The sequence below is a fragment of the Vespa velutina genome, chromosome 10 (assembly GCF_912470025.1).
Source record: "Vespa velutina chromosome 10, iVesVel2.1, whole genome shotgun sequence".
NCBI lineage: Eukaryota > Metazoa > Arthropoda > Insecta > Hymenoptera > Vespidae > Vespa > Vespa velutina.
Window position 1 is genome coordinate 5,465,505 of NC_062197.1, and position 15,077 is coordinate 5,480,581.

General features: G+C 30.2%; 5 protein-coding genes across 8 annotated transcripts; 4 read left to right on the forward strand and 1 right to left on the reverse strand.

Moving 5' to 3' along the window:
- Positions 1-452: 452 nt before the first annotated feature.
- Positions 453-4,359, reverse strand: LOC124952664 (transcription factor Ouib-like). Its single transcript, XM_047502854.1, has 2 exons — positions 2,161-4,359; positions 453-2,080 (listed from the first exon to the last, which is right to left on the reverse strand). The coding sequence occupies exons 1-2, from the start codon at positions 2,455-2,457 to the stop codon at positions 761-763; spliced, it is 1,617 nt and encodes a 538-aa protein (XP_047358810.1). The 5' UTR covers positions 2,458-4,359; the 3' UTR covers positions 453-760.
- LOC124952665 (ubiquitin carboxyl-terminal hydrolase 22) lies at positions 3,078-8,473 on the forward strand. 3 transcript variants are annotated; one of them, XM_047502857.1, is made up of 7 exons: positions 3,080-4,202; positions 5,322-5,454; positions 5,566-5,583; positions 5,650-5,781; positions 5,909-6,323; positions 6,406-6,972; positions 7,049-8,473. In XM_047502857.1, the coding sequence occupies exons 1-7, from the start codon at positions 4,083-4,085 to the stop codon at positions 7,104-7,106; spliced, it is 1,443 nt and encodes a 480-aa protein (XP_047358813.1). In that variant the 5' UTR covers positions 3,080-4,082; the 3' UTR covers positions 7,107-8,473. The 3 variants fall into 3 exon arrangements, with proteins under 3 accessions (XP_047358814.1, XP_047358813.1, XP_047358812.1); XM_047502858.1 differs by having other exon boundaries at positions 3,078-4,202; positions 5,566-5,781; positions 5,909-6,152; XM_047502856.1 differs by having other exon boundaries at positions 3,081-4,202; positions 5,566-5,781.
- An 857-nt stretch (positions 8,474-9,330) lies between these two features.
- Positions 9,331-12,602, forward strand: LOC124952493 (hexosaminidase D-like). 2 transcript variants are annotated; one of them, XM_047502467.1, is made up of 9 exons: positions 9,331-9,393; positions 9,477-9,531; positions 10,126-10,341; positions 10,420-10,768; positions 10,845-10,919; positions 10,982-11,177; positions 11,237-11,512; positions 11,637-11,723; positions 11,787-11,973. In XM_047502467.1, the coding sequence occupies exons 1-9, from the start codon at positions 9,365-9,367 to the stop codon at positions 11,833-11,835; spliced, it is 1,332 nt and encodes a 443-aa protein (XP_047358423.1). In that variant the 5' UTR covers positions 9,331-9,364; the 3' UTR covers positions 11,836-11,973. The 2 variants fall into 2 exon arrangements, with proteins under 2 accessions (XP_047358423.1, XP_047358422.1); XM_047502466.1 differs by having other exon boundaries at positions 9,332-9,393; positions 11,798-12,602.
- Positions 12,603-12,714: 112 nt separating this feature from the next.
- LOC124952504 lies at positions 12,715-14,054 on the forward strand. The gene is made up of 3 exons (XM_047502502.1): positions 12,715-13,298; positions 13,416-13,816; positions 13,914-14,054. Exons 1-2 carry the CDS (start codon positions 13,008-13,010, stop codon positions 13,806-13,808), a joined length of 684 nt encoding a protein of 227 aa, XP_047358458.1. The 5' UTR covers positions 12,715-13,007; the 3' UTR covers positions 13,809-13,816; positions 13,914-14,054.
- Positions 14,055-14,200: 146 nt separating this feature from the next.
- On the forward strand, positions 14,201-15,061 carry LOC124952503. The gene is made up of 2 exons (XM_047502501.1): positions 14,201-14,686; positions 14,758-15,061. Exons 1-2 carry the CDS (start codon positions 14,201-14,203, stop codon positions 14,974-14,976), a joined length of 705 nt encoding a protein of 234 aa, XP_047358457.1. The 3' UTR covers positions 14,977-15,061.
- Positions 15,062-15,077: the final 16 nt, after the last annotated feature.

Consider the following 15,077-nt stretch of genomic DNA (forward strand, 5'->3'; position numbering starts at 1 on the left):
TATTTTGAGAAAAATGTATTTGAAATTTCATTTTTATTCTTTGTATTTTGATAGATGTTTTTATCTCAAATTTTTTTCTAACACTTGCAAATTTTACACACACACATATATATATATATATATATATATACATATATATATATATATATGCATATAAAATTGCTACATACATAGCAGAATTGCAATAAAATAAAATAGTAGAGAAAAATTAGGGGATAGAATGGTTATTCGATTTGAGAGCATTATCTGATTGCATTATTGCTATTATCGCTATAACTTAGTAGTTTTAAAAAATTTTTATCTTATCTTTTGATTAAATATTGTTGAAATATACTTCTAGAAAAAAGAAAAAAAATCGATATTTTTGAGAAAGAAAATGTCATGTACGCCCTTAGAAAAGAGACTGATCTTCTTACAATAATTTAGATTGAAAATTCATGCATTCATCAAAGTTCTATTTGCAAATATCTTTATTGTCAAAAAAAAAAAAAGAAGATATATAATGTGTATGCAATTAATTAACTATTCTTTAATTATAATATAATTATAGAGAGTATATATTTTAAATAATTGTAGTGTTTCAATTTATGTGGGGATACCTTTCAATATCTGTTTCTTTGTAATCGTAAATTATCACATTTCGTAGTTATTGCAAGATATCAATTATCTCTTTACTTTACATTTATTGGTTCTAATCATAAAGTCCCACATACATTTCCATGTATATAAATATACATGAATATATAAAGTAAGTAAAACATTAGCTTTCAATAAGTTCTTCGACAACAGAATGAACAGCATTTTCTAAGTGTATGGATTGTGATTCATTGTTAGGACAAGTGGACGATAATTCCATATGATTAAAATCTTTATCTATAGATACATCTGCTATCTTTTGTTCTTCCATAGGAGTCTTTAAATTATTGGATTGATTAGCATTATCAACATCAAAGCTAACCATGCACACATCTTTAAGCGTTTCATCAAGCGTTTTTTCCTTTTTTATATTCACGCATAGATGACCACTTTCAATATGTAAAGATAAATTTTGTTTTGATACAAATTGTTGATTACATAAATCACATGAATAGCACTTTCTTCTTGCATGTGATCTAGTGATATGAAGTCTCAAACCCTTTTTTCTAGAAAAAACTTTTTGACAATAATCACATCTATACCACTGATCATCATTATGTTCAATAGCACGATGTTCTAAGAGAAGGAGTTCATTTTCATAATAGGTAATACAATCCATACACATAGTTCTAATCAGTTTAGGGTGATGAGTAATTATATGTGTCTTCAACTGACGTCTTAATCTAAATTTGCTAATACAGAATTCGCAAGATATTTTTGTTTTACGTACAGGTACTTGTCTTCGCAAAAATGTAATCTTTTGGCGTTCTATTGCATTTAAAACATCTGTCCAATGAAGTTCTTCATCACTGTGGCAAGTATCTGTAAGTAATGAAAATACAGTGCCATACTTATCACTGGCAGATGTATCTTTTAACAATTTTTCATTCGTTGAGACTTTCTTAGATAAAGATCTTTCACTATCTTTGGTATCTAACAATTTTGGCTTTATTATATTATTACTTTCATGATTCATTGACAATCGATCATCTTCATTAGACGGTAATATCGGATCAAATTCTATATCGCTAACACAGCCATCTACTCTATCTATAGTTATACCATAGCAATCATTATCTAATTGACCTTTAGGAAAAATATGACGCAATGTATTGTCTGCTATATAAATTTGTTGAAAAAACTGAAAGGATTGTTCCAATTTTTTTACACAATCATAACACATATTTAGTGGCAATGTATCTTCATCATCAATTTCTATCAATAATTTTAGTTTTGAAAGAAGACTCATTTCAGTATTTCTTTTCTTTAATGTCATATTAACTACATTATTTTTTTTCATAGCACAAGTTCTACACCAGCCTTCCTCATGAAAAGTAGTATTATCTGCTACATTTGCACTTTGTTCTTTAAATTGAAAAATGTTGTGAGCACGGTGCATATATGTTTTTCCAGTAACTTGATCGAACTTCGGTTCGTGTTCAATCTAAAACATTTCAAAATAATTTAACAATATATTTATGTTTATTTCATTTACATATATAATTGTATAAAAAAATGACTCACGTAAGATATATCATTAATTCTTCCAACAGTATTAGAATACCAATATGGTTGGGGTACAGCATTTTCTTTCAGCGTTCCCTTAGCTAAATAAGAATCACTTTTGAAATGATTACTACATACAAAAAATTTCATCGATCGTAAAGTTGCAAAGTCGCGTCCAATTAAATATTCATGACCACTGTTTACCAGCCATTTAACGCATAAACCAATATCGCTTACTGGTAATTCGTGAAATATTTGTTCTTTTTCTCGAAGATCACGACAATTGATGTAACTGCACTTTGTAACTTCTTCCATTATATTATACTAAAAATAATGTCACTTATGATTTAAACAAAATCAAATACGTCCGCTATATTGTCACTTAATATTCGAGACCACATTAGACCACATGGACCGCGTAAAAGCAATAATGCGAAATTATTCGAAAGGGTGCGCCACATACAAAATTTTAAAACGTGTTTATTTACAATTTACAGAATTGTTTGAAAGATATTAATTTTTAGTTTATTTATTTGAAGTTTATTTCTAACGAACATTTATCTTTCAAATTAATATTGTATTCTTGATCGAATTGTTTTATAATGTTACATTAAATGTATTTGATGAAATTATGAATTTGTCGCCACAATTAAAATACTAATATTGTTGGCTTAATAAATTATTTGAGATTTCTAAATAATAAAAATAGAGAAAAGAGTATTATTTTCTTGAAAGAATAAGAATTAATTAAAAAACCAATCGCTATTCTTGCTATTTGTACGCTACAACGCGATTGGTTTAATAAACAAAGGGTACAACCAATAAAATCACTAGTAGAAAGAATAAGGTTGTAATGATATACAATCGATGTTGGAGGGATCATAGGGAGCCCCGAGAACGCGCCCTTGACAGTGACGTTCCTGTTTTAATGTGAAATGATGATAGTAGTAGTGGGGATAAAAGTGAGGCTACTTCGTACCGGCACCGCCTGCACTGACCGGCTGGTGTCCGTGAACAGCCGGGTGAAGGAACGTGGAATAGGAGAAAGGACGAACGAGAGCGTCGATTTCGTTCATCGGAAGGCCCGTTATCTCCATCGTTCTTGGTTCGACAATCGTTTCTCGACGATTCTCTCGTAAAGTGTGCTGTTTTTGTCTGTCTGTCTATCTGTCTATCTATCTTTTTTCTCTTCCTCTCTTTCTGTCTCTGCCTCAGTCTTTCTCTCTTTCTCTCTCTCTCTCTCACTCTCATGCGCGCGTTCTTTCTCTTTCTCTCTCGAATCTCTTTTGGTGTCTAGGGGGAGACATAGGCGCCGTGTGACAGCGATAGGAAACGAAACGATACGAGACGGGACGGGACGGGACTGGACGAGACGAGACGAGACGAGACGAGACGAGACGAGACAAGACGAAGACGAAGACGAAGACGAAGACGTGATCGCACGTAGTAATTTTTGTTAGGACAGGGCAAAACCCTCGAGATCTTTCTTTTCCAAAGCTCACGCGCTTTTCCATGTCAACGACACGCGCGCTTATACCAAAGCCAGCGTGCTACCCCCCGCGTAGAGGAGCCTCCTCCATCGTCGCCTCCGTTGCTGTCGTCGAGCAAGCACTCCACGTCGTCGCCTCGGTCGTCGTCGTCGTCGGCTCGCCGTCGTCGTCGTCGTCGCCGTCGTGCGCGTCGCGCCGGTGGGAGGCTCCTACGTTGATCTCCTCCCGATCGACGTTGTCAGATTCTCTTGCAAGGAGGAGAAGGAAGAGAAGGAATAACACCGAAGGTAATCCGTCTTGCAAGTCAAGGGTCACTGCTGGCATCGACGGTGCCGTCGGCGTTGACGTCCTCATAGGACTGAGGACGATAGTGGAAAGGAGGAGGAGGAGGAGGAGGAGGACGACGACGTCGTGGAGGCACGCCAACGTCGCTCAAGCTGCGAGCCTGAGATGAGCGACCATGGCTGCATACACTTGAATAATTTCAAAGCAGCGAAGGGCATCCAGCCATACAAAGTGATACACTCCTATTTCGTGACCAGCACATCAACCGAGGCACGCGTAAGGAAGGTGCGATTATCTTTTTTTTTCGCGTGGTTCACCATTCAACTTAAACTTTTATTATTATCTTTTTATAATTCTTTATATTTTTATTCTTATCACGCGCGATTCCTACCAATTTTCTGTATCTTTTTCAACCTCCCTCTATCTTTTTATTCATATGCGTATATATATATATATATATATATATTACATATATTTATTATATATATATATATTTTACCTATACATGACAAACGCGCCGTCGCTACCTATCTTTCTTTTTCTTTCTACCTACCATGCGCTAGTTAGTTTTCCTTATCTTTTTTCCAACCATCGAATTTCCCTATGTTGGGGGAACTTTTATGGTGGGCTTTTCATTATTTACATTTTGTTATGAACAAATTTAAGAAAGAAAGGAATGCTGGTTTTATTTATGCAAAATCCTTTATATATCCTGATCTATTTTTTTTTCCATTTTGTTTATTTATCTTTATCTTTCTTTTGCTGTCTCATTTCCTCACTACGTTTATCCTCTCTTTATCTTTGATCTTGTCTCTGACTCTTGACTGCTCGAGTCATAGATCATGTAGACGATGATAGAGAAATCGACGACCTAACGTAACATCTGTTTTATGTTGCTTTATAATATCATATATGTATGTATGCTACTTCACGTTTTTCTTTGGTTATGTGTGGTTCATTCACGATTTTCAGGGACGTAACATTGATCTATGTACCTTTAGCTTTCTTACAAAAAATAATGTATTCATTTTGCTTTAATCAGGTTTATAAAGTTTCGCGGAATTTGGACTGGAGATTGTAGATAAACAGATAAACATATAATTAAGATAATTCTATTATAAAAGATAAACAGATAATTAAGATAATTCTACTACGTTTTTGTAATTTATATTTATTTTTTTGAAGATGTTACGTTGTCATAATATATCAAAATATCTTTTTGATGGTCGATGGTTTTTAAATTCACACGGAAAACAAAATAATAGTGTTTTTTTTGCTAATTTATTATTCCATCGGATTTTCGATTTGCAGAAATAACGATATTAAAAATTTATAATAATATTAATTTTTATATTTACATATTTACTGTAACTTTTATATATAATAATTAATTCTATTTTGCAGGCTGTAAGCTGCTTGTGTCATACTTGTAAAACTTACAAAGATCGTCTTCATTCTTGTCTCCATTGTATATTTTTCGGTTGCTATGTGAAGGGTCACATACAGGAGCATGCAAAAACGAAGAAACATTTTTTAGGTAATAGATTTAATGGATATCTTTATATTATAATTATTAATAATTTAATGATTTCATTGTAATATACCACAATAAAATATTAAAAATGTCAAATTTTTATGCGTGTTTCAGCTGTGGATTTATGTTATGGTAATATTTTGTGCTTCCAATGCGGCGATTATGTTTATGATAGAGAATTGTTATCTGTTGCTAAAGCACAATGGAGTGAATCAGCAAAATCATTGAGCTTTGGAGAATTTTATCGTGCTTGGGAACCTACTCAAATAGAGGCAGAATTATTGAGAAAACATCCACGGCGAAGGCGTGTTGTAGAAAATTCTACAATAGGTACTTTTTTTTAGAGCTATGTATGCCTACTAAATGTAGAAAAATGTATATTTATGAATATGTAAGAGATAATTTAAGAGTAAAATCATCATATAAGATGTTGACACAAAGTTTCTTGATGCTTTAGGTCTAAGAGGACTTATAAATCTTGGCAGCACATGTTTCATGAACTGTATTGTACAGGCATTGATACATACTCCACTATTACGAGACTACTTCCTGGCTGACCGTCATCACTGCCCACAACCCACTCGCTGCCTAGTCTGTGAAGTGTCCCACCTTTTTCAGGAATTTTATTCTGGTAGTAAAGCACCTCTAACGCTTCATAAACTACTTCACTTAATCTGGACACATGCGAGGCATCTAGCAGGGTATGAACAGCAAGATGCGCACGAATTTTTTATCGCTACTTTGGATGTCTTACATAGACATTGCGAAGCTGCACCAATTTTGGTAAAAGATAACCCTCATCACTGTAACTGCATTATCGATCAAATATTTACTGGTGGACTTCAGAGTGATGTTGTTTGTCAGGCATGCAAGTACGATATTATTTATTATTATTAAAAATCATTGGAATGCATTTAACGTATATATTCTCACCATTGTTCATTATTTTTTTAGTGGAGTTTCGACTACGATAGATCCTTTCTGGGACATATCTTTGGATTTAGGTACCGCGGCTGGCGCATCAGGATCCGATAATTCTGGACCTCCTACCTCGTTATTAGATTGTTTAGAGAGATTTACGCGCGCAGAACATTTAGGCTCTAGTGCAAAAATTAAATGCAGTAATTGTCAAACTTATCAAGAAAGTACGAAGCAATTAACAATGAAGCAACTACCGATCGTAGCTAGTTTTCATCTGAAGCGATTTGAACACTCCAGCATTCAAGACAAAAAAATCTCTACATTCATTTCTTTTCCGGAACAATTAGACATGACTCCTTTCATGTCACACAGACGTAATGGTAATAATAATAGCGCTATGATCGATGGCTTGCCAAAAAATGGAGAAGATATGGCGTTCAGCGACAACCGATACTCATTGTTTGCTGTAATAAATCACGAAGGTTCTCTTGAGACAGGACATTATACAGCTTTCATAAGACAGCAAAGGGATCAATGGTTTAAATGCGATGACCATTTGATAACAAGAGCAAAATTAAAAGATGTCTTAACTAGCGAAGGGTGAGTTCATAATCATAAACATAATGTACCTTATATTATGATTAAGGAACTGTAGAAAGATCGTTTTGTTTTTCAGGTATTTGCTTTTTTATCATAAACAAATTTTGGAATATGGACGAAATAGTAAGGTGTAAATGTTTAATCGTAATAATTAATTTATTTATCACGACTAATGATGGGCTATAGACTTAAGTTCTTAAACGTATTGAATTTCTTAATGTATCAACAGACACGCATAATTATGAAGTTTTAATATTGAAAATAATGTTGAGAATATTGAAATTGAAGTTATCTACAAAATTCTACATATTTAACTGCAGATAAGGCATATAATGCCATTGAAAATTCAAATAATGGTTATTATCGATCTATGCGTTAGTATCAAATTAATTACAATTGAAAGGCAAGCGAAAAATAACAATTACAATTCAACTGTAAAAGTAAAGGATATTGCTTTATTAGTATAGATAAATGTGACGTCATCTAAACTGTTAATTGTAAATTATCAAAGTATACAAAGTAAGCGTGTTTATACAATTTGTTTAGTGTCGACATATTTTTGCGTTTGATGAACTAAGCTGAGTGCCTCTGGCGATCACTTCCCTCGTTTGTGTCCTAAATAATAATGTAAGGATAGTTTTAAGATTAGCTCAATTTTTTTAAATGACAGATCACAATTTTTGTATGTCGCTGACTGTTGTTATATTTCTGACCTGACATGTCTATACATAAGACGCCAAGGATAGATGACACCGTACTTCGTTAATTATCATATTAAAAATTCGATCTATTTAAATTCGTTAACTAATTAAATTTTCGACTTAATACATTTGCTATTTGACATTAATGACTTTTTATTCGAGGTACGTTGGGTCAGCAGTCCTTGGATGAAACAATTTTGTACAAACGTATTGCGAGGAGGATAATAATTTTATCCAATTAAGGCGAATCTTTTCGCTCGACTGTATATAATAAAATCACTGTTTATCAAATTTTTTGTGGTTGCCCGTTGTACCTTTTTTTTTTAAATGTCGTGATGTAGATTTTAAAGATGCTTTATAGAAAAAAATACGTTTTTGTAATTTATCGCGTGGGTATATTTTTCGTAGTGAAAGATGCGAAAAGAATACAATTTTAATTCTTTAGTAGTAGTGGTTTCTGCTTTAATAGGTTTTTTTTATTTTTTGAAAAAAAAAAAAAAAGAAAGAAAGAAAGAAGAAAGCAATCCTAACCGAAGTGCCAAATGTTCATTGCACTTTTTGTTCTTGTATTTTTATGTTAAAACTAGCAATTTATGTTATTGTACTCTACTTAAAACGGGTTTCCGTATTGTGTTCATTGACAAGGATATTACGCGTAGTACGTCGTCCCGCGAAAGGAATTTCCTATGCGTTTATCGGGAAATTGATATTAAGAGGGACATATGTTATAAATTATACGCGATAGATCAATATAACGATCAATCTACAAGCTTTAAAATGCAAAAAAAAAAGATATGTAATAATTACATATTCAACGTACGATCCTCTGTCAACAATTGTAAACCGAAGTGTTACTACATAAGTTTAATTCTATTTTGAAGTGTATGTAGATAAAAAAAAAGAGATGAAAGATCTCGGTCGATGGTATTATGAGAAAATACAAAAAAAATAGTAATTGCGTGAACTAATGTCACCTGAGACATACAGATTAATCACAAAAATTGCCACAACTGCACAATATAATCACTCGTGTAATTGTTAGAAATATGACCGATATGCTTCATGTTTGAGAATTAACACTTTACACAGCAGTTGTAACACTTCCTATAAGGCTGATATCGTATAATAAAAAATAAAATTATATTTCATCGAATATAGATTTCTTTTTTATTTTAAAATATGCTTTAATTTTTTTTATTTATTTATTTTTTTTAATGTTTATGTTTCCAAAATTCATTATACACTTTCATAAAATCTTAAATATATATATATATATAAATATGTATATGTGTATGTATATATATATATATATCCATATGTATTTTATTTCCTTCTTTCAATCGTCACACACAATCATCATAATAATCAGAACGCATAACCGATCGACATATTAGTCGTTCTTTGCTAAATTATGTAAACTGATTGTTTCGTATTGACATTGATATATAAAGTAACAGTTATACATACATATATGTTTTACTTGCATTTAAATTTAAATGGCGCGAATATCTCGTACTTCCACGATAGGTTATCGAATAAACTATTGTCGATGGAAAAAATAATTATAAATAGAAATGACATAAGAAAGCATTATAAATATAAAATATTTATTGAAAATTATTTTTTATCAATTACTTGCGTAGATAAATTTTTACAGTTACATTAATTAACGTTGTAGTGATGGAGAAAAGATGGACGCCTTGACGTTTGGCTCGCACAGGTAAACATCGTGTTATAAATTTTTGAGAAATCTTTATAATTCTTAAAATGTTATGTTATAGAAAAATAAAATTTATTTTCCAGACTTGTCCACCTTGATTTGAAGGGCGCTCCTCCGCGAGTTAATTATTTCGAAAAGGTTTGTCGAACAAATAAACAATCATTCTGTTTATATACTTTCATGCGTACATATCTGTTTCTCACATTCTTCTTTTTAAATAACGCACTGCAATAATAGATCCTATCATTATTTGTACAATTAATAGAAATATATTTTCATTTATATTGCATGAACAAACTTTAGTTTTCCTTCATTCTTAGATTTATAAAGGCAAGAAAGAAAGGGAAACGACAATTCTATGTATGTAAATTTGGCGCGACAATGGAATGTGCGTCACGCACGAATGCATAGTAACGTGATTCATTCAGACTTAAAAAAAAGTTAAGTGACACTTGAAATATTTATTTATATACAATTCCTCATAACTAAATCGAGTTTTAGTTAATTGTTGTTTATGATTTAATTGCTTAAGTTAAACAAAAAATAATTATCAGGAAATTCTATTTACATGGTAAATTTAGTTATTATAATGATGTTTTGAACTTTATTGTCTTACATAAAATAAATTAATATTAAATACAATACTATATAATTACACATTTGAATGTATGCTAATATATAATTGGATTGATAATATTAGCTGATAATTATTATTTATATCACATATTACAGTTATTTCCTTTGATAAGAGCATGGGGTGCTACTGGGTTACTCTTAGAATGGGAAGATACCTTCCCGTACAATCGAGAGCTTATTCCAATAGGAAGCAACAGACCGATCAATTTGGCCAGCGGATATACAGTTCAAGAAGCAAGGCAAATCTTACAGATAGCAGGAGATTGTGGTTTGGCAGTTGTACCATTGGTACAAACTTTTGGACATATGGAGGTGAATAAATAAATAGTAATAAATGACAATAAGTATAGATAGAATCATATTTTAACTTATATCTATGCACTGTTGCAGTTTGTTCTCAAACATGATGAATGGCGGTCTTTACGTGAAGTAGAACGCTTCCCAAGCTCTATATGTCCATCTAATCCACGAACTTTACCATTGATAACATCTTTAATTCGCCAAATAGTGAGCTTTCATCCAGATATACAATACTTACACATAGGTGCTGATGAAGTCTGGCATCTTGGTCTTTGCTCTGTTTGTATTAAACGGGCTGCAGCTAGTAAACATGGGAAACCGTCTTTATACTTGGAGCACATTTTAGCAATTGCACAATATATACAAGAAACATATCCTTATTTGAAGATAATAATCTGGGATGATATGCTGAGGTCAATAGACTTTCAGGTGCTGAAAGGTATTTGAATTAATTCTATTTATTAAATGATCAATATTTTTTTCAATTACTGAAATTATATCATTTTTGATTGTAGAACATTATATAGGGAAATATGTTGAACCAATGATTTGGCACTACAACCCTAGAGATAATTTTGCTCTACCTCAAGGTATAGCCTGATTTATTTATGCAAATAAATACAATAAAATTATAAATCAATGTTCTTCTCAGATATCTGGGACAAATATAGCGCTATATTTCCACACATTTGGGCAGCAACTGCATTTAAAGGTGCTACTGGATCTTGTCAACATATCCCGATAATTCGAAACCATATAAGCAATCATGAGAAATGGTTAGAAGAATTAGGCATTAATGTAAATAAAGTTCATGAATTTCGTGGAACAGCATTCACTGGATGGTCAAGGTAAATGTTTCGTAAATTATACGTAATAATAGTTTCTTGGAAATTATTTTTGTACTCAGGTATGATCATTATGCTACAATGTGTGAGTTATTGCCTACAGCAATACCATCATTAGCACTGTGCTTAAAAGTATGGCTCCATGGTTACTCAGAACAAGTACATATTCAAGTTGCTAAGAGCCTAGGATACATAGATCATCCATTGCATATAATACCTCAGCCACGACCAGCATCAATACCAAATAATTTGTTGTTTCCTGGATGGCAAGTGGCAATTGGTATTGAGTGGTTTATAAATTTCAAAACTAAATATCACAATATTATAGTCAGCGAGCAGTAAGTATAAGGAAGTTTGTAGAATATATTAGCATTATTTGTTGTATGAGTTTTATATAATATTATTTCATATATATACATATATATACATATATGCATCTTATATGAATATAAATTTAAATAGAATATTAACTTGGATGAATCCATGGCAAGTTGCTAACAATCATACAAATCCTATGCAATTGGAGAGTTTAATACCTGCATTTACAGAGTAAGTATTATAACGCTTTATAACATAGCTTTGTTATATCAAAATTATTATAATTCATTAAAGTTTATATATAGTTTGTTATTGGAGTTATCATCTTTGGAGGGATATTTAAGAGTTCAAATGGAAAGTATCTTCTTTCCGTTTATGATTGATGAATGGATGGGTACAAATCTTCAGCCAATGAAAGTAAAGCTTACAGAGTTGAAACAAATCACAGAAAACCAGCTTAAGTTAAGCACTCGCGCGTAAAATATATTGAGTATATTGTAGTATGTTTATTTTTGATCTCGGAGAATAATTTTGGACATAAATGATTCATAAGAAGTAGAGCATAAGAAATATATAAGAAAGTAATAAGAAAGAAAAATACAAATAAATATTGTATAATATGAAATATTCCTTTTAAATGTAATAAAGTTAGAATAGGCTTCAAAGAGTATAATGTTATGAAAATGACATACAATGTAATTTTATAAGAAGAAAAAGAAATAATTATTTTAATACTTCATTTGAACATAAATGAGAGCAACTACATCATTTGCTATCACACTTTGTCATATCGTAAACTATGCTGTGATATTTGGCTATGAAAGATAGTAACATTAAATCTTATCTATCCATTTTTGCTTCATCTCTCCCACTAGCTTGTAGAATTTAAATGATATCTATAAAGAAAAAGTACAAATAATTTTTGTACTTCTGATTAATATTACTAGCATTATGAATTACTTTTAAAAATAAAAAATAATAGTATTGAAAATACTAGGAGACAGGCCATTATTTTTTATAGAAAATTTGATGTATTTAAAATTATTTGTCAAAATGATAATAATATATGTTACGCATGTATATTTAATGTTTTCTAATACTGCATGATAAATCTGTTTCATTTTAAATATGTTTATTAATGTACAATAGATCTGTAAAGCAAAAAAAAAAATAAAGTAATATAAAATTGAATCAGAGAATGAAATAAAGATAATAAATCTAATTTATCAATAATAGTGTATTTCTGTAATAGTATAATATAATATTTGTATAAATGAGATGACAAAGGAAATATTTTCTAGTTACAAAAATAAGTAGAGTGACATTTGTTTTTAGAATATTATAACATCTATGGCCATATTGCATTTTTTATGAAAAGATTTGTCAAATAATTACTACATCTATTAAAGTTCAATATACATATAAAAAATTATGCAAAATATTAATTTAACATTAATTTAAAACAGTATGTTTCTATATTATTAATTAAAATGTATTATCAAGAAGTATAAAATCATGTCACAGCACCAAGACCGTGATGAACAAGAAGCTCTTAAACAAGATGAATTTTTTAAAGAAACATTAATAAGTGTAAAGCCTTTTATATTAAAACTAACATCTGTGACAGATGCCCAATTATGCAAAGTTTGGCTTGACAAACTAAATCTCTCTTCTTCTCAACGCAGTCTTAGAAATGAGTATCTTCTAGAATTGTATCAGCAATTAAAAAGAGGTCATGTAGGAGGTGTATTTAGTGAACCTCCACCTTTAGGTTCTCTCATACCATTACCTAAATCATATCGCATGGTAATCTCAAATTTATGTATTTATATGATTATTAATTATATTATAATAACTAATGTATAATATTATTTAAAATATAGTTATATATTTTTTTCTTAATTAAATAACTATATGATTTAGGTTTACATTAGTTCATCCTTAAGTGATCTGTCAGATTTTAGTACAACGTCATATCACAAATGTGAGCGAACCAATGACTATAAAACATATTCACAAAATACTACATCGAGAATACAAGATACAAGTTCTACAAGTACAAGTCAATGTTTATCTACATTTAAACCATCTTCATCAGTTCAATTTTATAATGATAACAGAATAGATAGAGGTCAGCTTAGAATACCTAGGCATGATACTGATTCACTGATTGCTACCATTAAAGAATTACAAATGCAAAATAAATCTTTACATCAAGAATTATTAGAATACCAAGAAATTAATACAATAAATGAAAATTTGCATACTAATATAAGGCAACTAACTTCTGAAGTTACTGCACTGAAAGCTAAGTGAGTGTAAATGTAAGCTTTATAGATTTTTTACATTCAAAAGAAATATAAGATTATTTATAAGAATATATTTATATAAGAAGAATATAACATTAATTTATTTTGTTAGATTATTAGAGACACAAAAAATAAAAAATGTTCTAGAATTTACTCATAAAGAAAATGTTCAACAGTACAAAAATAAAGTTGCTGAACAGTTTTCTAAACTAAAATTTCAGTTACATGAGGCAGAATGTAAAAATGAAAATTTAAATAACAATTTACTTACAATGTCACAAGAGTTGAACAAAATTATTCATGATAAGGTAAGAAGTAAAAAATGCTGAATATAGAAAAATAAGATTTTTAATAGCTTTTCCTAAGGAAGAAGAGATTAATGCAATAAAGAAGCAATGTATGGATAAATTAGAATCCATGCGCCAACAATATGAAATTCTTTTAAAAGTAAAAGATTTAGAAATAAATACACAGGTAGATTTAATTCGTCAGAAAGAATTGGAATTATCTAAAAAGGATGAAGAAGGAAATAAGAAAACTGAATTATTGACAAATAAAATTAAAGAGATGGAAATTAAGCTTGAAATAGAGACAAAAGATGTAATTATTTATAGATTACAGATTGTTGAAATATTACTTTTTATATTAAATGATTTAAATATATACTTTCAGGATGGTAAATTACGTGCTATGTTAACAGATCAAAATGCAATAATGAGACAAGAATTTGATAAGATGAGAAGTGAAATGGAACTTGTATCTCAAAATCAAAATGAGAATTTAGTTTCTAAAATGATAACATTGAAGAAGACTATATTAAAGCTTCAAAAATCGAAAGACAAACTTGCATATGATTATGAAAAAAAAATTAACCATATCGTTAAGGTTATAACATTTACAATTAATATGATCTTGTAGTTCAATTTTTCTTTAAAATTTATTTTTTTGTAATACAGAACAAAGATTTGGAAATTAAGTCATTGCATATACAATTTCAAGGACAGAAGACTGACTTATGCACATCCTTGTGTTCAGAAAAACAATACGAATTAAATTCTCTTGTTGATTCATTAGAAGAAAAATATAAACTGCTTCTTATAGCAGCTGATGCAACAGCTGAAAATCAGCGTCAGAATTACCTTAAGGTAATTGATTTGTGTAATTATATGCTTTAATCATTGAATGCTTATACAAATATTTCTTTTTTACTTACCCAACATTTTTTAATATATATATATTTTTTTTTATTAAAAATATCTTAAAATTTTTTAATATA